Source organism: Scyliorhinus torazame, chromosome 23, assembly GCF_047496885.1.
Source record: "Scyliorhinus torazame isolate Kashiwa2021f chromosome 23, sScyTor2.1, whole genome shotgun sequence".
Taxonomy (NCBI): Eukaryota; Metazoa; Chordata; class Chondrichthyes; order Carcharhiniformes; family Scyliorhinidae; genus Scyliorhinus; species Scyliorhinus torazame.
In genome coordinates this window covers 81883643-81911566 of record NC_092729.1, presented here as the reverse complement: position 1 = coordinate 81911566, position 27924 = coordinate 81883643, and the positions used below count along the sequence as shown (strand labels likewise).

The 27924-nt window shown below is 52.9% G+C and overlaps 1 protein-coding gene across 1 annotated transcript in view; it reads right to left on the bottom strand.

Moving 5' to 3' along the window:
* LOC140399630 (epsin-1-like) overlaps positions 1-27924 on the bottom strand; it is a 51226-nt gene that overhangs the window by 22643 nt on the left and 659 nt on the right. Inside the window, exon 2 of the mRNA XM_072489166.1 lies at positions 26619-26738. Within this exon, the coding sequence (XP_072345267.1) occupies positions 26619-26738 (120 nt within the window). The remainder of the gene's footprint in view (positions 1-26618; positions 26739-27924) is intronic.

Genomic DNA, 27924 nt, shown 5'->3' with positions numbered 1-27924 from the left:
TTGATGGGGACAGTGTAGAGGGAGCTTTACTCTGTATCTAACCACGTGCTGGATCTGTCCTGGGAGTGTTTGATGGGGACAGTGTATAGGGTGCTTTACTCTGTATCTAACCCCGTGCTGTACCTGTCCTGGGAGTGTTTGATGGGGGACAGTGAAGAGGGAGCTTTACTCTGTATCTAACCCCGTGCTGTCCCTGTCCTGGGAGTGTTTGATGGGGACAGTGTAGAGGGAGCTTTACTCTGTATCTAACCCCGTGCTGGACCTGTCCTGGGAGTGTTTGAAGGGGACAGTGTAGAGGGAGCTTTACTCTGTATCTAACCCCGTGCTGTACCTGTCCTGGGAGTGTTTGATGGGGACAGTGTAGAGGGAGCTTTACTCTGGATCTAACCCCGTGCTGGACCTGTCCTGGGAGTGTTTGAAGGGGACAGTGTAGAGGGAGCTTTACTCTGTATCTAACCCCGTGCTGTACCTGTCCTGGGAGTGTTTGATGGGGACAGTGTAGAGGGAGCTTTACTCTGTCTCTAACCCCGTGCTGTACCTGTCCTGGGAGTGTTTGATGGGGACAGTGTAGAGGGAGCTTTACTCTGGATCTAACCCCGTGCTGGACCTGTCCTGGGAGTGTTTGATGGGGACAGTGTAGAGAGAGCTTTACTCTGTATCTAACCCTGTGCTGTACCTGTCCTGGGAGTGTTTGATGGGGACAGTGTAGTGGAAGCTTTACTCTGTATCTAACCCCGTGCTGTACCTGTCCTGGGAGTGTTTGATGGGGACAGTGGAGAGGGAGCTTTACTCTGTATCTAACCCCATGCTGTACCTGTCCTGGGAGTGTTTGAAGGGGACAGTGTAGAGGGAGCTTTACTCTGGATCTAACCCCGTGCTGGACCTGTCCTGGGAGTGTTTGATGGGGACAGTGTAGAGAGAGCTTTACTCTGTATCTAACCCTGTGCTGTACCTGTCCTGGGAGTGTTTGATGGGGACAGTGTAGTGGAAGCTTTACTCTGTATCGAACCCCGTGCTGTACCTGTCCTGGGAGTGTTTGATGGGGACAGTGTAGAGGGAGCTTTACTCTGTATCTAACCCTGTGCTGTACCTGTCCTGGGAGTGTTTGATGGGGACAGTGAAGAGGGAGCTTTACTCTGTATCTAACCCCGTGCTGTACCTGTCGTGGGAGTGTTTGATGGGGACAGTGTAGAGGGAGTTTTACTCTGTATCTAACCCCGTGCTGTACCTGTTCTGAGAGTGTTTGATGGAGACAGTGTGGAGGGAGCTTTACTCTGTATCTAACCCCATGCTGTACCTGTCCTGGGAGTGTTTGATGGGGACAGCATAGAGGGAGCTTTACTCTGTATCTAACCCCGTGCTGTACCTGTCCTGGGAGTGTTTGATGGGGACAGTGTCGAGGGAGATTTACTCTGTATCTAACGCCGTGCTGTACCTGTCCTGGGAGTGTTTGATGGGGACAGTGGAGAGGGTGCTTTACTCTGTATCTAACCCCGTGCTGTACCTGTCCTGGGAGTGTTTGATGCGGACAGTGTAGAGGGAGCTTTACTCTGTATCTAACCCGTGCTGTACCTGTCCTGTGAGCGTTTGATGGGTACAGTGTAGAGGGAGATTTACTCTGTATCTAACCCCGTGCTGTACCTGTCCTGGGAGTGTTTGATGGGGAGTGTGTCGAGGGAGCTTTACTCTTTATCTAACCCCGTGCTGCACCTGTCCTGTGAGTGTTTGATGGGGACAGTGGAGAGGGAGCTTTACTCTGTATCTAACCCCGTGCTGCACCTGTCCTGGGAGTGTCTGATGGGGACAGTGAAGAGGGAGATTTACTCCGTATCTAACCCCGTGCTGTACCTGTCCTGGGAGTGTTTGATGGGGACAGTGTAGAGGGAGCTTTACTCTGTATCTAACCCCGTGCTGTACCTGTCCTGGGGGTGTTTGATGGGGACAGTGTAGAGGGAGCTTTACTCTGTATCTAACCCCGTGCTGTACCTGTCCTGGGAGTGTTTGATGGGGACAGTGTAGAGGGAGCTTTACTCTGTATCTAACCCCGTGCTGTGTCTGTCCTGGGAGTGTTTGATGGGGACAGTATAGGGGGAGCTTTACTCTGTATCTAACCCCGTGCTGGACCTGTCCTGGGAGTGTTTGATGGGGACAGTGTAGAGGGAGCTTTACTCTGTATCTAACCCCGTGCTGTACCTGTCCTGGGAGTGTTTGATGGGGACAGTGTATAGGGAGCTTTACTCTGTATCTAACCCCGTGCTGTACGTGTCCTGGGAGTGTTTGATGGAGACAGTGTAGAGGGAGCTTTACTCTGTATCTAACCCCGTGCTGTACCTGTCCTGGGAGTGTTTGATGGGGACAGTGTAGAGGGAGCTTTACTCTGTATCTAACCCCGTGCTGTACCTGTCCTGTGAGTGTTTGATGGGGACAGTGTAGAGTAAGCTTTACTCCGTATCTAACCCCGTGCTGTACCTGTCCTGGGAGTGTTTGATGGGGACAGTGTAGAGGGAGCTTTACTCTGTATCTAACCCCGTGCTGTACCTGTCCTGTGAGTGTTTGATGGGGACAGTGTAGAGGAAGCTTTACTCTGTATCTAACCCCGTGCTGTACCTGTCCTGGGAGTGTTTGATGGGGACAGTGTAGAGGGAGCTTTACTCTGTATCTAACCCCGTGCTGTACCTGTCCTGTGAGTGTTTGATGGGGACAGTGTAGAGGAAGCTTTACTCTGTATCTAACCCCGTGCTGTACCTGTCCTGGGAGTGTTTGATGGGGACAGTGTAGAGGGAGCTTTACTCTGTATCTAACCCCGTGCTGTACCTGTCCTGGGAGTGTTTGATGGGGACAGTGTAGAGGAAGCTTTACTCTGTATCTAACCCCGTGCTGTACCTGTCCTGGGAGTGTTTGATGGGGACAGTGTAGAGGGAGCTTTACTCTGTATCTAACCCCGTGCTGTACCTGTCCTGGGAGTGTTTGATGGGGACAGTGTAGAGGGAGCTTTACTCTGTATCTAACCCCGGGCTGTACCTGTCCTGGGAGTGTTTGATGGGGACAGTGTAGAGAGCTTTACTCTGTATCTAACCCCATGCTGTACCTGTCCTGGGAGTGTTTGATGGGGACAGTGTAGAGGGAGCTTTACTCTGTATCTAACCCCGTGCTGTACCTGTCCTGGGAGTGTTTGATGGGGACAGTGTAGAGGGAGCTTTACTCTGGATCTAACCCCGTGCTGGACCTGTCCTGGGAGTGTTTGATGGGGACAGTGTAGAGGGAGCTTTACTCTGGATCTAACCCCGTGCTGGACCTGTCCTGGGAGTGTTTGATGGGGACACAGTGTCGAGGGAGCTTTACTCTGTATCTAACCCCGTGCTGTACCTGTCCTGGGAGTGTTTGATGGGGACAGTGTCGAGGGAGCTTTACTCTGTATCTAACCCTGTGCTGTACCTGTCCTGGGAGTGTTTGATGGGGACAGTGTAGAGGGAGCTTTACTCTGTATCTAACCACGTGCTGGATCTGTCCTGGGAGTGTTTGATGGGGACAGTGTAGAGGGAGCTTTACTCTGGATCTAACCCCGTGCTGGACCTGTCCTGGGAGTGTGTGATGGGGACAGTGTCGAGGGAGCTTTACTCTGTATCTAACCCCGTGCTGGAACTGTCCTGGGAGTGTTTGATGGGGACAGTGTAGAGGGAGCTTTACTCTGGATCTAACCCCGTGCTGGACCTGTCCTGGGAGTGTTTGATGGGGACACAGTGTCGAGGGAGCTTTACTCTGTATCTAACCCTGTGCTGTACCTGTCCTGGGAGTGTTTGATGGGGACAGTGTAGAGGGAGCTTTACACTGTATCTAACCCCGTGCTGTACCTGTCCTGGGAGTGTTTGATGGGGACAGTGTAGTGGAAGCTTTACTCTGTATCTAACCCCGTGCTGTACCTGTCCTGGGAGTGTTTGATGGGGACAGTGGAGAGGGAGCTTTACTCTGTATCTAACCCCATGCTGTACCTGTCCTGGGAGTGTTTGAAGGGGACAGTGTAGAGGGAGCTTTACTCTGGATCTAACCCCGTGCTGGACCTGTCCTGGGAGTGTTTGAAGGGGACAGTGTAGAGGGAGCTTTACTCTGTATCTAACCCTGTGCTGTACCTGTCCTGGGAGTGTTTGATGGGGACATTGTAGAGAGAGCTTTACTCTGTATCGAACCCCGTGCTGTACCTGTCCTGGGAGTGTTTGATGGGGACAGTGTAGAGGGAGCTTTACTCTGTATCTAACCCTGTGCTGTACCTGTCCTGGGAGTGTTTGATGGGGACAGTGAAGAGGGAGCTTTACTCTGTATCTAACCCCGTGCTGTACCTGTCGTGGGAGTGTTTGATGGGGACAGTGTAGAGGGAGTTTTACTCTGTATCTAACCCCGTGCTGTACCTGTTCTGAGAGTGTTTGATGGAGACAGTGTGGAGGGAGCTTTACTCTGTATCTAACCCCATGCTGTACCTGTCCTGGGAGTGTTTGATGGGGACAGCATAGAGGGAGCTTTACTCTGTATCTAACCCCGTGCTGTACCTGTCCTGGGAGTGTTTGATGGGGACAGTGTCGAGGGAGATTTACTCTGTATCTAACGCCGTGCTGTACCTGTCCTGGGAGTGTTTGATGGGGACAGTGGAGAGGGAGCTTTACTCTGTATCTAACCCCGTGCTGTACCTGTCCTGGGAGTGTTTGATGCGGACAGTGTAGAGGGAGCTTTACTCTGTATCTAACCCGTGCTGTACCTGTCCTGTGAGCGTTTGATGGGTACAGTGTAGAGGGAGATTTACTCTGTATCTAACCCCGTGCTGTACCTGTCCTGGGAGTGTTTGATGGGGAGTGTGTCGAGGGAGCTTTACTCTTTATCTAACCCCGTGCTGCACCTGTCCTGTGAGTGTTTGATGGGGACAGTGGAGAGGGAGCTTTACTCTGTATCTAACCCCGTGCTGCACCTGTCCTGGGAGTGTCTGATGGGGACAGTGAAGAGGGAGATTTACTCCGTATCTAACCCCGTGCTGTACCTGTCCTGGGAGTGTTTGATGGGGACAGTGTCGAGGGAGCTTTACTCTGTATCTAACCCCGTGCTGCACCTGTCCTGGGAGTGTTTGATGGTGACAGTGTAGAGGGAGATTTACTCTGTATCTAACCCCGTGCTGTACCTGTCCTGGGAGTGTTTGATGGGGACAGTGTAGAGGGAGCTTTACTCTGTATCTAACACCGTGCTGTACCTGTCCTGGGAGTGTTTGATGGGTACAGTGTCGAGGGAGATTTACTCTGTATCTAACCCCGTGCTGTACCTGTCCTGGGAGTGTTTGATGGGGACAGTGTAGAGGGAGCTTTACTCTGTATCTAACCCCGTGCTGTAACTGTCCTGGGAGTGTTTGATGGGGACAGTGTAGAGGGTGCTTTACTCTGTATCTAACACCATGCTGTACCTGTCCTGGGAGTGTTTGATGGGGACAGTGTAGAGGGAGCTTTACTCTGGATCTAACCCCGTGCTGGACCTGTCCTGGGAGTGTTTGATGGGGACAGTGTCGAGAGAGCTTTACTCTGTATCTAACCCTGTGCTGTACCTGTCCTGGGAGTGTTTGATGGGGACAGTGTACTGGAAGCTTTACTCTGTATCGAACCCCGTGCTGTACCTGTCCTGGGACTATTTGATGGGGACAGTGTAGAGGGAGTTTTACTCTGTATCTAACCCTGTGCTGTACCTGTCCTGGGTGTGTTTGATGGGGACAGTGTAGAGGGATCTTTACTCTGTATCTAACCCCGTGCTGTACCTATCCTGGGAGTGTTTGAAGGGGACAGTGTAGAGAGAGCTTTACTCTGTATCTAACCCCGTGCTGTACCTGTCCTGGGAGTGTTTGATGGGGACAGTGTAGAGGGATCTTTACTCTGTATCTAACCCCGTGCTGTAACTGTCCAGGGAGTGTTTGATGGGGACAGTGTAGAGGGTGCTTCACTCTGTATCTAACCCCATGCTGTACCTGTCCTGGGTGTGTTTGATGGGAACAGTGTAGAGGGAGCTTTACTCTGTATCTAATCAAGTGCTGTACCTGTCCTGGGAGTGTTTGATGGGGACAGTGTAGAGGGAGCTTTACTCTGTATCTAACCCCATGCTGTACCTGTCCTGGGAGTGTTTGATGGGGACAGTGTAGGGGGAGCTTTACTCTGTATCTAACCCCGTGCTGTGCCTGTCCTGGGTGTGTTTGATGGGGACAGTGTAGAGGGATCTTTACTCTGTATCTAACCCCGTGCTGTACCTATCCTGGGAGTGTTTGAAGGGGACAGTGTAGAGAGAGCTTTACTCTGTATCTAACCCCGTGCTGTACCTGTCCTGGGAGTGTTTGATGGGGACAGTGTAGAGGGAGCTTTACTCTGTATCTAACCCCGTGCTGTACCTGTCCTGGGAGTGTTTGATGGGGACAGTGTAGAGGGAGCTTTACTCTGTATCTAACCCCGTGCTGTACCTGTCTTGGGAGTGTTTGATGGGGACAGTGTAGAGGGAGCTTTACTCTGTATCTAACCCCGTGCTGTACCTGTCCTGGGAGTGTTTGATGGGGAGTGCAGAGGGAGCTTTACTCTGTATCTAACCCTGTGCGGTACCTGTCCTGGGAGTGTTTGATGGGGACAGTGTAGAGGGAGCTTTACTCTGTATCTAACCCGTGCTGTACCTGTCCTGTGAGCGTTTGATGGGTACAGTGTAGAGGGAGATTTACTCTGTATCTAACCCCGTGCTGTACCTGTCCCGGAAGTGTTTGATGGGGACAGTGTAGAGGGAGCTTTACTCTTTATCTAACCCCGTGCTGCACCTGTCCTGTGAGTGTTTGATGGGGACAGTGGAGAGGGAGCTTTACTCTGTATCTAACCCCGTGCTGCACCTGTCCTGGGAGTGTCTGATGGGGACAGTGAAGAGGGAGATTTACTCCGTATCTAACCCCGTGCTGTACCTGTCCTGGGAGTGTTTGATGGGGACAGTGTCGAGGGAGCTTTACTCTGTATCTAACCCCGTGCTGCACCTGTCCTGGGAGTGTTTGATGGTGACAGTGTAGAGGGAGATTTACTCTGTATCTAACCCCGTGCTGTACCTGTCCTGGGAGTGTTTGATGGGGACAGTGTAGAGGGAGCTTTACTCTGTATCTAACACCGTGCTGTACCTGTCCTGGGAGTGTTTGATGGGTACAGTGTAGAGGGAGATTTACTCTGTATCTAACCCCGTGCTGTACCTGTCCTGGGAGTGTTTGATGGGGACACAGTGTCGAGGGAGATTTACTCTGTATCTAACCCCGTGCTGTACCTGTCCTGGGAGTGTTTGATGGGGACAGTGTAGAGGGAGCTTTACTCTGTATCTAACCCCGTGCTGTAACTGTCCTGGGAGTGTTTGATGGGGACAGTGTAGAGGGTGCTTTACTCTGTATCTAACCCCATGCTGTACCTGTCCTGGGAGTGTTTGATGGGGACAGTGGAGAGGGAGCTTTACTCTGTATCTAACCCAATGCTGTACCTGTCCTGGGAGTGTTTGATGGGGACAGTGTAGAGGGAGCTTTACTCTGGATCTAACCCCGTGCTGGACCTGTCCTGGGAGTGTTTGATGGGGACAGTGTCGAGAGAGCTTTACTCTGTATCTAACCCTGTGCTGTACCTGTCCTGGGAGTGTTTGATGGGGACAGTGTAGTGGAAGCTTTACTCTGTATCGAACCCCGTGCTGTACCTGTCCTGGGACTATTTGATGGGGACAGTGTAGAGGGAGTTTTACTCTGTATCTAACCCTGTGCTGTACCTGTCCTGGGTGTGTTTGATGGGGACAGTGTAGAGGGATCTTTACTCTGTATCTAACCCCGTGCTGTACCTATCCTGGGAGTGTTTGAAGGGGACAGTGTAGAGAGAGCTTTACTCTGTATCTAACCCCGTGCTGTACCTGTCCTGGGAGTGTTTGATGGGGACAGTGTAGAGGGTGCTTTACTCTGTATCTAACCCCGTGCTGTAACTGTCCAGGGAGTGTTTGATTGGGACAGTGTAGAGGGTGCTTTACTCTGTATCTAACCCCATGCTGTACCTGTCCTGGGTGTGTTTGATGGGAACAGTGTAGAGGGAGCTTTACTCTGTATCTAATCACGTGCTGTACCTGTCCTGGGAGTGTTTGATGGGGACAGTGTAGGGGGAGCTTTACTCTGTATCTAACCCCGTGCTGTGCCTGTCTTGGGTGTGTTTGATGGGGACAGTGTAGAGGGATCTTTACTCTGTATCTAGCCCCGTGCTGTACCTATCCTGGGAGTGTTTGAAGGGGACAGTGTAGAGAGAGCTTTACTCTGTATCTAACCCCGTGCTGTACCTGTCCTGGGAGTGTTTGATGGGGACAGTGTAGAGGGAGCTTTACTCTGTATCTAACCCCGTGCTGTAACTGTCCAGGGAGTGTTTGATGGGGACAGTGTAGAGGGTGCTTTACTCTGTATCTAACCCCATGCTGTACCTGTCCTGGGTGTGTTTGATGGGGACAGTGTAGAGGGAGCTTTACTCTGTATCTAACCCCGTGCTGTACCTGTCCTGGGAGTGTTTGATGGGGACAGTGTAGAGGGAGCTTTACTCTGTATCTAACCCCGTGCTGTACCTGTCTTGGGAGTGTTTGATGGGGACAGTGTAGAGGGAGCTTTACTCTGTATCTAACCCCGTGCTGTACCTGTCCTGGGAGTGTTTGATGGGGAGTGCAGAGGGAGCTTTACTCTGTATCTAACCCTGTGCGGTACCTGTCCTGGGAGTGTTTGATGGGGACAGTGTAGAGGGAGCTTTACTCTGTATCTAACCCTGTGCTGTACCTGTCCTGGGAGTGTTTGATGGGGACAGTGTAGAGGGAGCTTTACTCTGTATCTAACCCCGTGCTGTACCTGTCCTGGGAGTGTTTGATGGGGACAGTGTAGAGGGAGCTTTACTCTGTATCTAACCCCGTGCTGTACCTGTCCTGGGAGTGTTTGATGGGGACAGTGTAGAGGGAGCTTTACTCTGTATCTAACCCCGTGCTGTACCTGTCTTGGGAGTGTTTGATGGGGACAGTGTAGAGGGAGCTTTACTCTGTATCTAACCCCGTGCTGTACCTGTCCTGGGAGTGTTTGATGGGGAGTGTAGAGGGAGCTTTACTCTGTATCTAACCCTGTGCGGTACCTGTCCTGGGAGTGTTTGATGGGGACAGTGTAGAGGGAGCTTTACTCTGTATCTAACCCTGTGCTGTACCTGTCCTGGGAGTGTTTGATGGGGACAGTGAAGAGGGAGCTTTACTCTGTATCTAACCCCGTGCTGTACCTGTCCTGGGAGTGTTTGATGGGGACAGTGTAGAGGGAGTTTTACTCTGTATCTAACCCCGTGCTGTACCTGTTCTGAGAGTGTTTGATGGAGACAGTGTAGAGGAAGCTTTACTCTGTATCTAACCCCGCGCCGTACCTGTCCTGGGAGTGTTTGATGGGGACAGCATAGAGGGAGCTTTACTCTGTATCTAACCCCGTGCTGTACCTGTCCTGGGAGTGTTTGATGGGGACAGTGTCGAGGGAGATTTACTCTGTATCTAACCCCGTGCTGTACCTGTCCTGGGAGTGTTTGATGGGGACAGTGTCGAGGGAGCTTTACTCTGTATCTAACCCCGTGCTGAACCTATCCTGGGAGTGTTTGATGGGGACAGTGTAGAGGGAGCTTTACTCTGTATCTAACCCCGTGCTGTGCCTGTCCTGGGAGTGTTTGATGGGGACAGTGTAGAGGGAGCTTTACTCTGTATCTAACCCCGTGCTGTACCTGTCCTGCGAGTGTTTGATGGGGACAGTGTAGAGGGAGCTTTACTCTGTATCTAACCCCGTGCTGTACCTGTCTTGGGAGTGTTTGATGGGGACAGTGTAGAGGGAGCTTTACTCTGTATCTAACCCCGTGCTGTACCTGTCCTGGGAGTGTTTGATGGGGAGTGTAGAGGGAGCTTTACTCTGTATCTAACCCTGTGCGGTACCTGTCCTGGGAGTGTTTGATGGGGACAGTGTAGAGGGAGCTTTACTCTGTATCTAACCCTGTGCTGTACCTGTCCTGGGAGTGTTTGATGGGGACAGTGAAGAGGGAGCTTTACTCTGTATCTAACCCCGTGCTGTACCTGTCCTGGGAGTGTTTGATGGGGACAGTGTAGAGGGAGTTTTACTCTGTATCTAACCCCGTGCTGTACCTGTTCTGAGAGTGTTTGATGGAGACAGTGTAGAGGAAGCTTTACTCTGTATCTAACCCCGCGCCGTACCTGTCCTGGGAGTGTTTGATGGGGACAGCATAGAGGGAGCTTTACTCTGTATCTAACCCCGTGCTGTACCTGTCCTGGGAGTGTTTGATGGGGACAGTGTCGAGGGAGATTTACTCTGTATCTAACCCCGTGCTGTACCTGTCCTGGGAGTGTTTGATGGGGACAGTGTCGAGGGAGCTTTACTCTGTATCTAACCCCGTGCTGAACCTGTCCTGGGAGTGTTTGATGGGGACAGTGTAGAGGGAGCTTTACTCTGTATCTAACCCCGTGCTGTACCTGCCCTGGGAGTGTTTGATGGGGACAGAGTATAGGGAGCTTTACTCTGAATCTAACCCCGTGCTGTACCTGTCCTGGGAGTGTTTGATGGGTACAGTGTAGAGGGAGCTTTACTCTGTATCTAACCCCGTGCTGTACCTGTCCTGGGAGTGTTTGATGGGGACAGTGTCGAGGGAGCTTTACTCTGTATCTAACCCTGTGCTGTACCTGTCCTGGGAGTGTTTGATGGGGACAGTGTAGTGGAAGCTTTACTCTGTATCGAACCCCGTGCTGTACCTGTCCTGGGAGTGTTTGATGGGGACAGTGTAGAGGGAGCTTTACTCTGTATCTAACCCCGTGCTGTAACTGTCCTGGGAGTGTTTGATGGGGACAGTTTAGAGGTTGCTTTACTCTGTATCTAACCCCGTGCTGTACCTGTCCTGGGTGTGTTTGATGGGGACAGTGTAGAGGGATCTTTACTCTGTATCTAACCCCGTGCTGTACCTATCCTGGGAGTGTTTGATGGGGACAGTGTAGAGAGAGCTTTACTCTGTATCTAATCCGTGCTGTACCTGTCCTGGGAGTGTTTGATGGGGACAGTGTAGGGGGATCTTTACTCTGTATCTAACCCAGTGCTGCAGCTGTCCTGGGAGTGTTTGATGGGGACAGTGTAGAGAGAGCATTACTCTGTATCTAACCCCGTGCTGCAGCTGTCCTGGGAGTGTTTGATGGGGACAGTGTAGAGAGAGCATTACTCTGTATCTAACCCCGTGCTGTACCTGTCCTGGGTGTGTTTGATGGGGACAGTGTAGTGGGAGCTTTACTCTGTATCTAACCCCGTGCTATACCTGTCCTGGGAGTGTTTGATGGGGACAGTGTAGAGGGAGCTTTACTCTGTATCTAACCCCGTGCTATACCTGTCCTGGGTGTGTTTGATGGTGACAGTGTAGAGGGAGCTTTACTCTGTATCTAACCCCGTGCTGTACCTGTCCTGGGAGTGTTTGATGGGGACAGTGTAGAGGGAGCTTTACTCTGTATCTAACCCCGGGCTGTACCTGTCCTGGGAGTGTTTGATGTTGACAGTGTAGAGAGCTTTACTCTGTATGTAACCCCGTGCTGTACCTGTCCTGGGTGTGATGATGGGGACAGTGTAGAGGGATCTTTACTCTGTGTCTAACCCCGTGCTGTACCTGTCCTGGGAGTGTTTGATGGGGACAGTGCAGAGAGAGATTTACTCTGTATCTAATCCCGTGCTGGACCTGTCCTGGGAGTGTTTGATGGGGACAGTGTAGAGGGAGCTTTACTCTGTATCTAAGCCCGTGCTGCACCTGTCCTGGGAGTGTTTGAAGGGGACAGTGTAGAGGGAGCTTTACTCTGTATCTAACCCCGTGCTGTAGCTGTCCTGGGAGTGTTTGATGGGGACAGTGTAGAGGGAGCTTTACTCTGTATCTAACCCCGTGCTGTACCTGTCCTGGGAGTGTTTAATGGGGACAGTGTAGAGGGAGCTTTACTCTGTATCTAACCCCGTGCTGTACCTGTCCTGGGAGTGTTTGATGGGGACAGTGTAGAGGGAGATTTACTCTGTATCTAACCCCGTGCTGTACCTGTCCTGCGAGTGTTTGATGGGGACAGTGGAGAGGGAGCTTTACTCTGTATCTAACCCCGTGCTGTACCTGTCCTGGGAGTGTTTGATGGGGACAGTGTAGAGGGAGCTTTACTCTGTACCTAACCCCGTGCTGTAGCTGTCCTGGGAGTGTTTGACAGTGTAGAGGGAGCTTTACTCTGTATCTAACCCCGTGCTGTACCTGTCCTGGGAGTGTTTGATGGGGACAGTGTAGAGGGAGCTTTACTCTGTATCCAACCCCGTGCTGTACCTGTCCTGGGAGTGTTTGATGGGGACAGTGTAGAGGGAGTTTTACTCTGTATCTAACCCCGTGCTGTACCTGTCCTGGGAGTGTTTGGTGGGGACAGTGTATAGGGAGCTTTACTCTGTATCTAACCCCGTGCTGTACCTGTCCTGGGAGTGTTTGATGGGGACAGTGTAGAGGGAGCTTTACTCTGTATCTAACCCCGTGCTGTACCTGTCCTGGGAGTGTTTGATGGGGACAGTGTAGAGGGAACTTTACTCTGGATCTAACCCCGTGCTGTACCTGTCCTGGGAGTGTTTGATGGGGACAGTGTAGAGGGAACTTTACTCTGGATCTAACCCCGTGCTGTACCTGTCCTGGGAGTGTTTGATGGGGACTGTGTAGAGGGAGCTTTACTCTGTATCTAACCCCATGCTGTACCTGTCCTGGGAGTGTTTGATGGGGAGAGTGTAGAGGGAGCTTTACTCTGTATCTAACCCCGTGCTGTACCTGTCCTGGGAGTGTTTGATGGGGACAGTGTAGAGGGAGCTTTACTCTGTATCTAACCCCGTGCTGTACCTGTCCTGGGAGTGTTTGATGGGGACAGTGTAGAGGGAGCTTTACTCTGTATCTAACCCCGTGCTGTACCTGTCCTGGGAGTGTTTGATGGGGACAGTGTAGAGGGAGCTTTACTCTGTATCTAACCCCGTGCTGTACCTGTCCTGGGAGTGTTTGATGGGGACAGTGTAGAGAGAGCTTTACTCTGTATCTAACCCCGTGCTGTACCTGTCCTGGGAGTGTTTGATGGGGACAGTGTAGAGGGAGCTTTACTCTGTATCTAACCCCGTGCTGTACCTGTCCTGGGAGTGTTTGATGGGGACAGTGTAGAGGGAGCTTTACTCTGTATCTAACCCCGTGCTGTACCTGTCCTGGGAGTGTTTGATGGGGACAGTGTAGAGGGAGCTTTACTCTGTATCTAACCCCGTGCTGTACCTGTCTTGGGAGTGTTTGATGGGGACAGTGTAGAGGGAGCTTTACTCTGTATCTAACCCCGTGCTGTACCTGTCCTGGGAGTGTTTGATGGGGAGTGTAGAGGGAGCTTTACTCTGTATCTAACCCTGTGCGGTACCTGTCCTGGGAGTGTTTGATGGGGACAGTGTAGAGGGAGCTTTACTCTGTATCTAACCCTGTGCTGTACCTGTCCTGGGAGTGTTTGATGGGGACAGTGAAGAGGGAGCTTTACTCTGTATCTAACCCCGTGCTGTACCTGTCCTGGGAGTGTTTGATGGGGACAGTGTAGAGGGAGTTTTACTCTGTATCTAACCCCGTGCTGTACCTGTTCTGAGAGTGTTTGATGGAGACAGTGTAGAGGAAGCTTCACTCTGTATCTAACCCCGCGCCGTACCTGTCCTGGGAGTGTTTGATGGGGACAGCATAGAGGGAGCTTTACTCTGTATCTAACCCCGTGCTGTACCTGTCCTGGGAGTGTTTGATGGGGACAGTGTCGAGGGAGATTTACTCTGTATCTAACCCCGTGCTGTACCTGTCCTGGGAGTGTTTGATGGGGACAGTGTCGAGGGAGCTTTACTCTGTATCTAACCCCGTGCTGAACCTGTCCTGGGAGTGTTTGATGGGGACAGTGTAGAGGGAGCTTTACTCTGTATCTAACCCCGTGCTGTGCCTGTCCTGGGAGTGTTTGATGGGGACAGTGTAGAGGGAGCTTTACTCTGTATCTAACCCCGTGCTGTACCTGTCCTGCGAGTGTTTGATGGGGACAGTGTAGAGGGAGCTTTACTCTGTATCTAACCCCGTGCTGTACCTGTCTTGGGAGTGTTTGATGGGGACAGTGTAGAGGGAGCTTTACTCTGTATCTAACCCCGTGCTGTACCTGTCCTGGGAGTGTTTGATGGGGAGTGTAGAGGGAGCTTTACTCTGTATCTAACCCTGTGCGGTACCTGTCCTGGGAGTGTTTGATGGGGACAGTGTAGAGGGAGCTTTACTCTGTATCTAACCCTGTGCTGTACCTGTCCTGGGAGTGTTTGATGGGGACAGTGAAGAGGGAGCTTTACTCTGTATCTAACCCCGTGCTGTACCTGTCCTGGGAGTGTTTGATGGGGACAGTGTAGAGGGAGTTTTACTCTGTATCTAACCCCGTGCTGTACCTGTTCTGAGAGTGTTTGATGGAGACAGTGTAGAGGAAGCTTTACTCTGTATCTAACCCCGCGCCGTACCTGTCCTGGGAGTGTTTGATGGGGACAGCATAGAGGGAGCTTTACTCTGTATCTAACCCCGTGCTGTACCTGTCCTGGGAGTGTTTGATGGGGACAGTGTCGAGGGAGATTTACTCTGTATCTAACCCCGTGCTGTACCTGTCCTGGGAGTGTTTGATGGGGACAGTGTCGAGGGAGCTTTACTCTGTATCTAACCCCGTGCTGAACCTGTCCTGGGAGTGTTTGATGGGGACAGTGTAGAGGGAGCTTTACTCTGTATCTAACCCCGTGCTGTACCTGCCCTGGGAGTGTTTGATGGGGACAGAGTATAGGGAGCTTTACTCTGAATCTAACCCCGTGCTGTACCTGTCCTGGGAGTGTTTGATGGGTACAGTGTAGAGGGAGCTTTACTCTGTATCTAACCCCGTGCTGTACCTGTCCTGGGAGTGTTTGATGGGGACAGTGTCGAGGGAGCTTTACTCTGTATCTAACCCTGTGCTGTACCTGTCCTGGGAGTGTTTGATGGGGACAGTGTAGTGGAAGCTTTACTCTGTATCGAACCCCGTGCTGTACCTGTCCTGGGAGTGTTTGATGGGGACAGTGTAGAGGGAGCTTTACTCTGTATCTAACCCCGTGCTGTAACTGTCCTGGGAGTGTTTGATGGGGACAGTTTAGAGGTTGCTTTACTCTGTATCTAACCCCGTGCTGTACCTGTCCTGGGTGTGTTTGATGGGGACAGTGTAGAGGGATCTTTACTCTGTATCTAACCCAGTGCTGCAGCTGTCCTGGGAGTGTTTGATGGGGACAGTGTAGAGAGAGCATTACTCTGTATCTAACCCCGTGCTGCAGCTGTCCTGGGAGTGTTTGATGGGGACAGTGTAGAGAGAGCATTACTCTGTATCTAACCCCGTGCTGTACCTGTCCTGGGTGTGTTTGATGGGGACAGTGCAGTGGGAGCTTTACTCTGTATCTAACCCCGTGCTATACCTGTCCTGGGAGTGTTTGATGGTGACAGTGTAGAGGGAGCTTTACTCTGTATCTAACCCCGTGCTATACCTGTCCTGGGTGTGTTTGATGGTGACAGTGTAGAGGGAGCTTTACTCTGTATCTAACCCCGTGCTGTACCTGTCCTGGGAGTGTTTGATGGGGACAGTGTAGAGGGAGCTTTACTCTGTATCTAACCCCGGGCTGTACCTGTCCTGGGAGTGTTTGATGTTGACAGTGTAGAGAGCTTTACTCTGTATGTAACCCCGTGCTGTACCTGTCCTGGGTGTGATGATGGGGACAGTGTAGAGGGATCTTTACTCTGTGTCTAACCCCGTGCTGTACCTGTCCTGGGAGTGTTTGATGGGGACAGTGCAGAGAGAGATTTACTCTGTATCTAATCCCGTGCTGGACCTGTCCTGGGAGTGTTTGATGGGGACAGTGTAGAGGGAGCTTTACTCTGTATCTAAGCCCGTGCTGCACCTGTCCTGGGAGTGTTTGAAGGGGACAGTGTAGAGGGAGCTTTACTCTGTATCTAACCCCGTGCTGTAGCTGTCCTGGGAGTGTTTGATGGGGACAGTGTAGAGGGAGCTTTACTCTGTATCTAACCCCATGCTGTACCTGTCCTGGGAGTGTTTGATGGGGACAGTGTAGAGGGAGATTTACTCTGTATCTAACCCCGTGCTGTACCTGTCCTGCGAGTGTTTGATGGGGACAGTGGAGAGGGAGCTTTACTCTGTATCTAACCCCGTGCTGTACCTGTCCTGGGAGTGTTTGATGGGGACAGTGTAGAGGGAGCTTTACTCTGTACCTAACCCCGTGCTGTAGCTGTCCTGGGAGTGTTTGACAGTGTAGAGGGAGCTTTGCTCTGTATCTAACCCCGTGCTGTACCTGTCCTGGGAGAGTTTGATGGGGACAGTGTAGAGGGAGCTTTACTCTGTATCTAACCCCGTGCTGTACCTGTCCTGGGAGTGTTTGATGGGGACAGTGTAGAGGGAGCTTTACTCTGTATCTAACCCCGTGCTGTACCTGTCCTGGGAGTGTTTGATGGGGACAGTGTAGAGGGAGCTTTACTCTGTATCTAACCCCGTGCTGTACCTGTCCTGGGAGTGTTTGATGGGGACAGTGTAGAGGGAGCTTTACTCTGTATCTAACCCCGTGCTGTACCTGTCCTGGGAGTGTTTGATGGGGACAGTGTAGAGGGAGCTTTACTCTGTATCTAACCCCGTGCTGTACCTGTCCTGGGAGTGTTTGATGGGGACAGTGTAGAGGGATATTTACTCTGTATCTAACCCCGTGCTGTACTTGTCCTGGGAGTGTTTGATGGGGACAGTGTCGAGGGAGCTTTACTCTGTATCTAACCCCGAGCTGTTCCTGTCCTGGGTGTGTTTGATGGGGACAGTGTCGAGGGAGCCTTGCTCTGTATCTAACCCCGTGCTGTTCCAGTCCTGGGTGTGTTTGATGGGGACAGTGTAGAGGGAGCTTTACTCTGTATCTAATCCAGTGCTGTACCTGTCCTGGGAGTGTTTGATGGGGATAGTGTAGAGGGAGCGTTACTCTGTATCTAACCCCGTGCTGTACCTGTCCTGGGAGAGTTTGATGGGGACAGTGTAGAGGGAGCTTTACTCTGTATCAAACCCCGTGCTGTACCTGTCCTGGGTGTGTTTGATGGGGACAGTGGAGAGGGAGCTTTACTCTGTATCTAACCCCGTGCTGTACCTATCCTGGGAGTGTTTGACGGGGACAGTGTCGAGAGAACTTTACTCTGTATCTAATCCGTGCTGTACCTGTCCTGGGAGTGTTTGATGGGGACAGTGTAGAGGGAGCTTTACTCTGTATCTAACCCCGGGCTGTACCTGTCCTGGGAGTGTTTGATGTTGACAGTGTAGAGAGTTTTACTCTGTATCTAACCCCGTGCTGTACCTGTCCTGGGAGTGTTTGATGGGGACAGTGTAGAGGGAGCTTTACTCTGTATCTAACCCCGTTCTGTTCCTGTCCTGGGTGTGTTTGATGGGGACAGTGTAGAGGGATCTTTACTCTGTATCTAATCCCGTGCTGGACCTGTCCTGGGAGTGTTTGATGGGGACAGTGTAGAGAGAGCTTTACTCTGTATCTAATCCCGTGCTGGACCTGTCCTGGGAGTGTTTGATGGGGACAGTGTAGAGGGAGCTTTACTCTGTATCTAAGCCCGTGCTGCACCTGTCCTGGGAGTGTTTGATGGGGACAGTGTCGAGGGAGCCTTGCTCTGTATCTAACCCCGTGCTGTACCTGTCCTGGGAGTGTTTGATGGGGACAGTGTAGAGGGAGCTTTACTCTGTGTCTAACCCCGTGCTGTACCTGTCCTGGGAGTGTTTGATGGGGACAGTGTAGAGAGAGCTTTACTCTGTATCTAATCCCGTGCTGGACCTGTCCTGGGAGTGTTTGATGGGGACAGTGTAGAGGGAGCTTTACTCTGTATCTAAGCCCGTGCTGCACCTGTCCTGGGAGTATTTGATGGGGACAGTGTCGAGGGAGCCTTGCTCTGTATCTAACCCCGTGCTGTACCTGTCCTGGGAGTGTTTGATGGGGACAGTGTAGAGGGAGCTTTACTCTGTATCTAACCCCGTGCTGTACCTGTCCTGGGAGTGTTTGATGGGGACAGTGTAGAGGGAGATTTACTCTGTATCTAACCCCGTGCTGTACTTGTCCTGGGAGTGTTTGATGGGGACAGTGTAGAGGGAGATTTACTCTGTATCTAACCCCGTGCTGTACCTGTCCTGGGAGTGTTTGATGGGGACAGTGGAGAGGGAGCTTTACTCTGTATCTAACCCCGTGCTGTACCTGTCCTGGGAGTGTTTGATGGGGACATTGTAGAGGGAGCTTTACTCTGTACCTAACCCCGTGCTGTAGCTGTCCTGGGAGTGTTTGACAGTGTAGAGGGAGCTTTGCTCTGTGTCTAACCCCGTGCTGTACCTGTCCTGGGAGAGTTTGATGGGGACAGTGTAGAGGGAGCTTTACTCTGTATCTAACCCCGTGCTGCAGCTGTCCTGGGAGTGTTTGATGGGGACAGTGTAGAGAGAGCATTACTCTGTATCTAACCCCGTGCTGTACCTGTCCTGGGTGTGTTTGATGGGGACAGTGTAGTGGGAGCTTTACTCTGTATCTAACCCCGTGCTATACCTGTCCTGGGAGTGTTTGATGGTGACAGTGTAGAGGGAGCTTTACTCTGTATCTAACCCCGTGCTATACCTGTCCTGGGTGTGTTTGATGGTGACAGTGTAGAGGGAGCTTTACTCTGTATCTAACCCCGTGCTGTACCTGTCCTGGGAGTGTTTGATGGGGACAGTGTAGAGGGAGCTTTACTCTGTATCTAACCCCGGGCTGTACCTGTCCTGGGAGTGTTTGATGGGGACAGTGTAGAGGGAGCTTTACTCTGTATCTAAGCCCGTGCTGCACCTGTCCTGGGAGTGTTTGAAGGGGACAGTGTAGAGGGAGCTTTACTCTGTATCTAACCCCGTGCTGTAGCTGTCCTGGGAGTGTTTGATGGGGACAGTGTAGAGGGAGCTTTACTCTGTATCTAACCCCATGCTGTACCTGTCCTGGGAGTGTTTGATGGGGACAGTGTAGAGGGAGATTTACTCTGTATCTAACCCCGTGCTGTACCTGTCCTGCGAGTGTTTGATGGGGACAGTGGAGAGGGAGCTTTACTCTGTATCTAACCCCGTGCTGTACCTGTCCTGGGAGTGTTTGATGGGGACAGTGTAGAGGGAGCTTTACTCTGTACCTAACCCCGTGCTGTAGCTGTCCTGGGAGTGTTTGACAGTGTAGAGGGAGCTTTGCTCTGTATCTAACCCCGTGCTGTACCTGTCCTGGGAGAGTTTGATGGGGACAGTGTAGAGGGAGCTTTACTCTGTATCTAACCCCGTGCTGTACCTGTCCTGGGAGTGTTTGATGGGGACAGTGTAGAGGGAGCTTTACTCTGTATCTAACCCCGTGCTGTACCTGTCCTGGGAGTGTTTGATGGGGACAGTGTAGAGGGAGCTTTACTCTGTATCTAACCCCGTGCTGTACCTGTCCTGGGAGTGTTTGATGGGGACAGTGTAGAGGGAGCTTTACTCTGTATCTAACCCCGTGCTGTACCTGTCCTGGGAGTGTTTGATGGGGACAGTGTAGAGGGAGCTTTACTCTGTATCTAACCCCGTGCTGTACCTGTCCTGGGAGTGTTTGATGGGGACAGTGTAGAGGGATATTTACTCTGTATCTAACCCCGTGCTGTACTTGTCCTGGGAGTGTTTGATGGGGACAGTGTCGAGGGAGCTTTACTCTGTATCTAACCCCGAGCTGTTCCTGTCCTGGGTGTGTTTGATGGGGACAGTGTCGAGGGAGCCTTGCTCTGTATCTAACCCCGTGCTGTTCCAGTCCTGGGTGTGTTTGATGGGGACAGTGTAGAGGGAGCTTTACTCTGTATCTAATCCAGTGCTGTACCTGTCCTGGGAGTGTTTGATGGGGATAGTGTAGAGGGAGCGTTACTCTGTATCTAACCCCGTGCTGTACCTGTCCTGGGAGAGTTTGATGGGGACAGTGTAGAGGGAGCTTTACTCTGTATCAAACCCCGTGCTGTACCTGTCCTGGGAGAGTTTGATGGGGACAGTGTAGAGGGAGCTTTACTCTGTATCTAACCCCGTGCTGTACCTGTCCTGGGAGTGTTTGATGGGGACAGTGTAGAGGGAGCTTTACTCTGTATCTAACCCCGGGCTGTACCTGTCCTGGGAGTGTTTGATGGGGACAGTGTAGAGGGAGCTTTACTCTGTATCTAAGCCCGTGCTGCACCTGTCCTGGGAGTGTTTGAAGGGGACAGTGTAGAGGGAGCTTTACTCTGTATCTAACCCCGTGCTGTAGCTGTCCTGGGAGTGTTTGATGGGGACAGTGTAGAGGGAGCTTTACTCTGTATCTAACCCCATGCTGTACCTGTCCTGGGAGTGTTTGATGGGGACAGTGTAGAGGGAGATTTACTCTGTATCTAACCCCGTGCTGTACCTGTCCTGCGAGTGTTTGATGGGGACAGTGGAGAGGGAGCTTTACTCTGTATCTAACCCCGTGCTGTACCTGTCCTGGGAATGCTGGATGGGCACAGTGTAGAGGGAGCTTTACTCTGTATCTAACCCCGTGCTGTACCTGTCCTGGGAGTGTTTGATGGGGACAGTGTAGAGGGAGCTTTACTCTGTACCTAACCCCGTGCTGTAGCTGTCCTGGGAGTGTTTGACAGTGTAGAGGGAGCTTTGCTCTGTATCTAACCCCGTGCTGTACCTGTCCTGGGAGAGTTTGATGGGGACAGTGTAGAGGGAGCTTTACTCTGTATCTAACCCCGTGCTGTACCTGTCCTGGAAGTGTTTGATGGGGACAGTGTAGAGGGAGCTTTACTCTGTATCTAACCCCGTGCTGTACCTGTCCTGGGAGTGTTTGATGGGGACAGTGTAGAGGGAGCTTTACTCTGTATCTAACCCCGTGCTGTACCTGTCCTGGGAGTGTTTGATGGGGACAGTGTAGAGGGAGCTTTACTCTGTATCTAACCCCGTGCTGTACCTGTCCTGGGAGTGTTTGATGGGGACAGTGTAGAGGGAGGTTTACTCTGTATCTAACCCCGTGCTGTACCTGTCCTGGGAGTGTTTGATGGGGACAGTGTAGAGGGATATTTACTCTGTATCTAACCCCGTGCTGTACTTGTCCTGGGAGTGTTTGATGGGGACAGTGTCGAGGGAGCTTTACTCTGTATCTAACCCCGAGCTGTTCCTGTCCTGGGTGTGTTTGATGGGGACAGTGTCGAGGGAGCCTTGCTCTGTATCTAACCCCGTGCTGTTCCAGTCCTGGGTGTGTTTGATGGGGACAGTGTAGAGGGAGCTTTACTCTGTATCTAATCCAGTGCTGTACCTGTCCTGGGAGTGTTTGATGGGGATAGTGTAGAGGGAGCGTTACTCTGTATCTAACCCCGTGCTGTACCTGTCCTGGGAGAGTTTGATGGGGACAGTGTAGAGGGAGCTTTACTCTGTATCAAACCCCGTGCTGTACCTGTCCTGGGTGTGGTTGACGGGGACAGTGTAGAGGGAGCTTTACTCTGTATCTAACTCCGTGCTGTACCTGCCCTGGCAGCGTTTGATGGGGACAGTGTAGAGGGAGCTTTACTCTGTATCTAACCCCGTGCCGTACCTGTCCTGGGAGTGTTTGATGGGGACAGTGTCGAGGGAGCCTTGCTCTGTATCTAACCCCGTGCTGTTCCTGTCCTGGGTGTGTTTGATGGGGACAGTGTCGAGGGATCTTTACTCTGTATCTAACCCCGTGCTGTACCTGTCCTGGGAGTGTTTGATGGGGACAGTGGAGAGGGAGCTTTACTCTGTATCTAACCCCGTGCTGTACCTATCCTGGGAGTGTTTGACGGGGACAGTGTCGAGAGAGCTTTACTCTGTATCTAATCCGTGCTGTACCTGTCCTGGGAGTGTTTGATGGGGACAGTGTAGAGGGAGCTTTACTCTGTATCTAACCCCGGGCTGTACCTGTCCTGGGAGTGTTTGATGTTGACAGTGTAGAGAGTTTTACTCTGTATCTAACCCCGTGCTGTACCTGTCCTGGGAGTGTTTGATGGGGACAGTGTAGAGGGAGCTTTACTCTGTATCTAACCCCGTTCTGTTCCTGTCCTGGGTGTGTTTGATGGGGACAGTGTAGAGGGATCTTTACTCTGTATCTAATCCCGTGCTGGACCTGTCCTGGGAGTGTTTGATGGGGACAGTGTAGAGAGAGCTTTACTCTGTATCTAATCCCGTGCTGGACCTGTCCTGGGAGTGTTTGATGGGGACAGTGTAGAGGGAGCTTTACTCTGTATCTAAGCCCGTGCTGCACCTGTCCTGGGAGTGTTTGATGGGGACAGTGTCGAGGGAGCCTTGCTCTGTATCTAACCCCGTGCTGTACCTGTCCTGGGAGTGTTTGATGGGGACAGTGTAGAGGGAGCTTTACTCTGTGTCTAACCCCGTGCTGTACCTGTCCTGGGAGTGTTTGATGGGGACAGTGTAGAGAGAGCTTTACTCTGTATCTAATCCCGTGCTGGACCTGTCCTGGGAGTGTTTGATGGGGACAGTGTAGAGGGAGCTTTACTCTGTATCTAAGCCCGTGCTGCACCTGTCCTGGGAGTATTTGATGGGGACAGTGTCGAGGGAGCCTTGCTCTGTATCTAACCCCGTGCTGTACCTGTCCTGGGAGTGTTTGATGGGGACAGTGTAGAGGGAGCTTTACTCTGTATCTAACCCCGTGCTGTACCTGTCCTGGGAGTGTTTGATGGGGACAGTGTAGAGGGAGATTTACTCTGTATCTAACCCCGTGCTGTACTTGTCCTGGGAGTGTTTGATGGGGACAGTGTAGAGGGAGATTTACTCTGTATCTAACCCCGTGCTGTACCTGTCCTGGGAGTGTTTGATGGGGACAGTGGAGAGGGAGCTTTACTCTGTATCTAACCCCGTGCTGTACCTGTCCTGGGAGTGTTTGATGGGGACATTGTAGAGGGAGCTTTACTCTGTACCTAACCCCGTGCTGTAGCTGTCCTGGGAGTGTTTGACAGTGTAGAGGGAGCTTTGCTCTGTGTCTAACCCCGTGCTGTACCTGTCCTGGGAGAGTTTGATGGGGACAGTGTAGAGGGAGCTTTACTCTGTATCTAACCCCGTGCTGTACCTGTCCTGGGAGTGTTTGATGGGGACAGTGTAGAGGGAGCTTTACTCTGTATCTAACCCCGTGCTGTACCTGTCCTGGGAGTGTTTGATGGGGACAGTGTAGAGGGAGATTTACTCTGTATCTAACCCCGTGCTGTACTTGTCCTGGGAGTGTTTGATGGGGACAGTGTCGAGGGAGCTTTACTCTGTATCTAACCCCGTGCTGTTCCTGTCCTGGGAGTGTTTGATGGGGACAGTGAAGAGGGAGCTTTACTCTGTATCTAACCCCGTGCTGTACCTGTCCTGGGAGTGTTTGATGGGGACAGTGTAGAGGGAGTTTTACTCTGTATCTAACCCCGTGCTGTAGCTGTCCTGGGAGAGTTTGATGGGGACAGTGTCGAGGGAGCCTTGCTCTGTATCTAACCCCGTGCTGTTCCTGTCCTGGGTGTGTTTGATGGGGACAGTGTCGAGGGATCTTTACTCTGTATCTAACCCCGTGCTGTACCTGTCCTGGGAGTGTTTGATGGGGACAGTGGAGAGGGAGCTTTACTCTGTATCTAACCCCGTGCTGTACCTATCCTGGGAGTGTTTGACGGGGACAGTGTCGAGAGAGCTTTACTCTGGATCTAATCCGTGCTGTACCTGTCCTGGGAGTGTTTGATGGGGACAGTGTAGAGGGAGCTTTACTCTGTATCTAACCCCGGGCTGTACCTGTCCTGGGAGTGTTTGATGTTGACAGTGTAGAGAGTTTTACTCTGTATCTAACCCCGTGCTGTACCTGTCCTGGGTGTGATGATGGGGACAGTGTAGAGGGAGCTTTACTCTGTATCTAACCCCGTTCTGTTCCTGTCCTGGGTGTGTTTGATGGGGACAGTGTCGAGGGAGCCTTGCTCTGTATCTAACCCCGTGCTGTACCTGTCCTGGGAGTGTTTGATGGGGACAGTGTAGAGGGAGCTTTACTCTGTGTCTAACCCCGTGCTGTACCTGTCCTGGGAGTGTTTGATGGGGACAGTGTAGAGAGAGCTTTACTCTGTATCTAATCCCGTGCTGGACCTGTCCTGGGAGTGTTTGATGGGGACAGTGTAGAGGGAGCTTTACTCTGTATCTAAGCCCGTGCTGCACCTGTCCTGGGAGTATTTGATGGGGACAGTGTCGAGGGAGCCTTGCTCTGTATCTAACCCCGTGCTGTACCTGTCCTGGGAGTGTTTGATGGGGACAGTGTAGAGGGAGCTTTACTCTGTATCTAACCCCGTGCTGTACCTGTCCTGGGAGTGTTTGATGGGGACAGTGTAGAGGGAGATTTACTCTGTATCTAACCCCGTGCTGTACTTGTCCTGGGAGTGTTTGATGGGGACAGTGTAGAGGGAGATTTACTCTGTATCTAACCCCGTGCTGTACCTGTCCTGGGAGTGTTTGATGGGGACAGTGGAGAGGGAGCTTTACTCTGTATCTAACCCCGTGCTGTACCTGTCCTGGGAGTGTTTGATGGGGACATTGTAGAGGGAGCTTTACTCTGTACCTAACCCCGTGCTGTAGCTGTCCTGGGAGTGTTTGACAGTGTAGAGGGAGCTTTGCTCTGTGTCTAACCCCGTGCTGTACCTGTCCTGGGAGAGTTTGATGGGGACAGTGTAGAGGGAGCTTTACTCTGTATCTAACCCCGTGCTGTACCTGTCCTGGGAGTGTTTGATGGGGACAGTGTAGAGGGAGCTTTACTCTGTATCTAACCCCGTGCTGTACCTGTCCTGGGAGTGTTTGATGGGGACAGTGTAGAGGGAGATTTACTCTGTATCTAACCCCGTGCTGTACTTGTCCTGGGAGTGTTTGATGGGGACAGTGTCGAGGGAGCTTTACTCTGTATCTAACCCCGTGCTGTTCCTGTCCTGGGAGTGTTTGATGGGGACAGTGAAGAGGGAGCTTTACTCTGTATCTAACCCCGTGCTGTACCTGTCCTGGGAGTGTTTGATGGGGACAGTGTAGAGGGAGTTTTACTCTGTATCTAACCCCGTGCTGTAGCTGTCCTGGGAGAGTTTGATGGGGACAGTGTCGAGGGAGCCTTGCTCTGAATCTAACCCCGTGCTGTTCCTGTCCTGGGTGTGTTTGATGGGGACAGTGTCGAGGGATCTTTACTCTGTATCTAACCCCGTGCTGTACCTGTCCTGGGAGTGTTTGATGGGGACAGTGGAGAGGGAGCTTTACTCTGTATCTAACCCCGTGCTGTACCTATCCTGGGAGTGTTTGACGGGGACAGTGTCGAGAGAGCTTTACTCTGTATCTAATCCGTGCTGTACCTGTCCTGGGAGTGTTTGATGGGGACAGTGTAGAGGGAGCTTTACTCTGTATCTAACCCCGGGCTGTACCTGTCCTGGGAGTGTTTGATGTTGACAGTTGTAGAGAGTTTTACTCTGTATCTAACCCCGTGCTGTACCTGTCCTGGGTGTGATGATGGGGACAGTGTAGAGGGAGCTTTACTCTGTATCTAACCCCGTGCTGTACCTGTCCTGGGTGTGTTTGATGGGGACAGTGTAGAGGGAGCTTTACTCTGTATCTAACCCCGTGCTGTACCTGTCCTGGGAGTGTTTGATGGGGACAGTGTAGAGGGAGATTTACTCTGTATCTAACCCCGTGCTGTACCTGTCCTGGGTGTGATGATGGGGACAGTGTAGAGGGAGCTTTACTCTGTATCTAACCCCGGGCTGTACCTGTTCTGGCAGCGTTTGATGGGGACAGTGTCGAGGGAGCTTTACTCTGTATCTAACCCCGTGCCGTTCCTGTCCTGGGTGTATTTGATGGGACAGTGTAGAGGGAGCCTTGATCTGTATCTAACCCCGTTCTGTCCTGTCCTGGGTGTGTTTGATAGGGACAGTGTAGAGGGATCTTTACTCTGTATCTAACCCCGTGCTGTACCTATCCTGGGGGAGTGTTTGATGGGGACAGTGTCGAGGGAGCTTTACTCTGTATCTAACCCCGTGCTGTAGCTGTCCTGAGAGAGTTTGATGGGGGACAATGTAGAGGGAGCTTTACTCTGTATCTAACCCCGTGCTGTACCTGTCCTGGGAGAGTTTGATGGGGACAGTGTCGAGGGAGCTTTACTCTGTATCTAACCCGGTGCTGTACCTGTCCTGGGAGTGTTTGATGGGGACAGTGTAGAGGGAGCTTTACTCTGTATCTAACCCTGTGCTGTACCTGTCCTGGGAGTGTTTGATGGGGACAGTGAAGAGGGAGCTTTACTCTGTATCTAACCCCGTGCTGTACCTGTCCTGGGAGTGTTTGATGGGGACAGTGTAGAGGGAGTTTTTACTCTGTATCTAACCCCGTGCTGTAGCTGTCCTGGGAGAGTTTGATGGGGACAGTGTAGAGGGAGCTTTACTCTGTATCTAACCCCGTGCTTGTACCTGCGGGTGGCGCAGTGCCTGCCAGTGGGGCCCATGGATCAACCGAGTTCACTGCTGGGGGTCCGGGAGGGGGCACGTGTGCCCAGGGCTCAAGAGGGATCCGTATGACAGGTTGTGGTCCTGGAGAAAGAAAGCGAGAGAGGGAGGGACATAAAATCTTAATAAATTGGACCACGAGGGGATCATTCAGCCCCATGAGCTTGTAAACCCCCCTCAATGCCCCCTCTCCCGCCTTTTCTCCCCCCCCCTTCCCAAACCCCTCCACTTCCCGCTCATAAATCTGTCTAACGCAACCATAATATAATCAACAAATGCACACGCCCCCCGCCCCCCCCTCCCGACACGCCCCCCTCCCGACACGCCCCCCCTCCCGACACGCCCCCCTCCCGACACGCCCCCCTCCACGACACGCCCCCCGTCCCGACACGCCCCCCGTCCCGACACGCCCCCCCCCGTCCCGACACGCCCCCCGTCCAGACACGCCCCCCGTCCAGACACGCCCCCCGTCCAGACACGCCCCCCGTCCAGACACGCCCCCGTCCAGACACGCCCCCGTCCAGACACGCCCCCCCCCGTCCAGACACGCCCCCCGTCCAGACACGCCCCCCGTCCAGACACGCCCCCCCCCGTCCAGACACGCCCCCCCGTCCAGACACGCCCCCCCGTCCAGACACGCCCCCCCCGTCCAGACACGCCCCCCCGTCCAGACAATCCCCCCCTCCAGACACGCCCCCCCCTCCAGACACGCCCCCTCCAGACACGCCCCCCTCCAGACACGCCCCATTCCCCCTCCGCCGAGACCCCGCCCGCCTCCTCCGCCGATACACCCCCCGCCCCCTCCGCCGAGACCCCCGACCAAAATCCCCCCGGCCCCTCCGCTGAGACCCCTCCCGCCCTCTCCGCCCAGACCCCACACCGTCCGCCCAGATCCCGTCCCCTCCGCCGAGCTCCGCCCCCACCCCGAGGACCCCGCCCCCCTCCCCCGAGACCCGCCCCCCTCCCCCGAGACCCCGCCCCTGCCCCGAGACCCCGCCCCCCCAGAGACCCCGCCCCATCCCTGAGACCCCGCCCCCTCCCCCAAGACCCCTCCCCCTCCCGCGAGACCCCTCCCCCTCCCGCGAGAGCCCCTCCCCCTCCCGCCGAGACCCTCCCCCTCCCGCGAGACCCCGCCCCTCCCCGCGAGACCCCGCCCCCTCCCCCGAAGACCCCGCCTCCTCCCCCGAGACCCCGCCCCCCTCCCCCGAGACCCCGTCCCCTCCCCCGAGACCCCGCCCCCTCCCGCAAGACCCCGTCCCCTCCCGCGAGA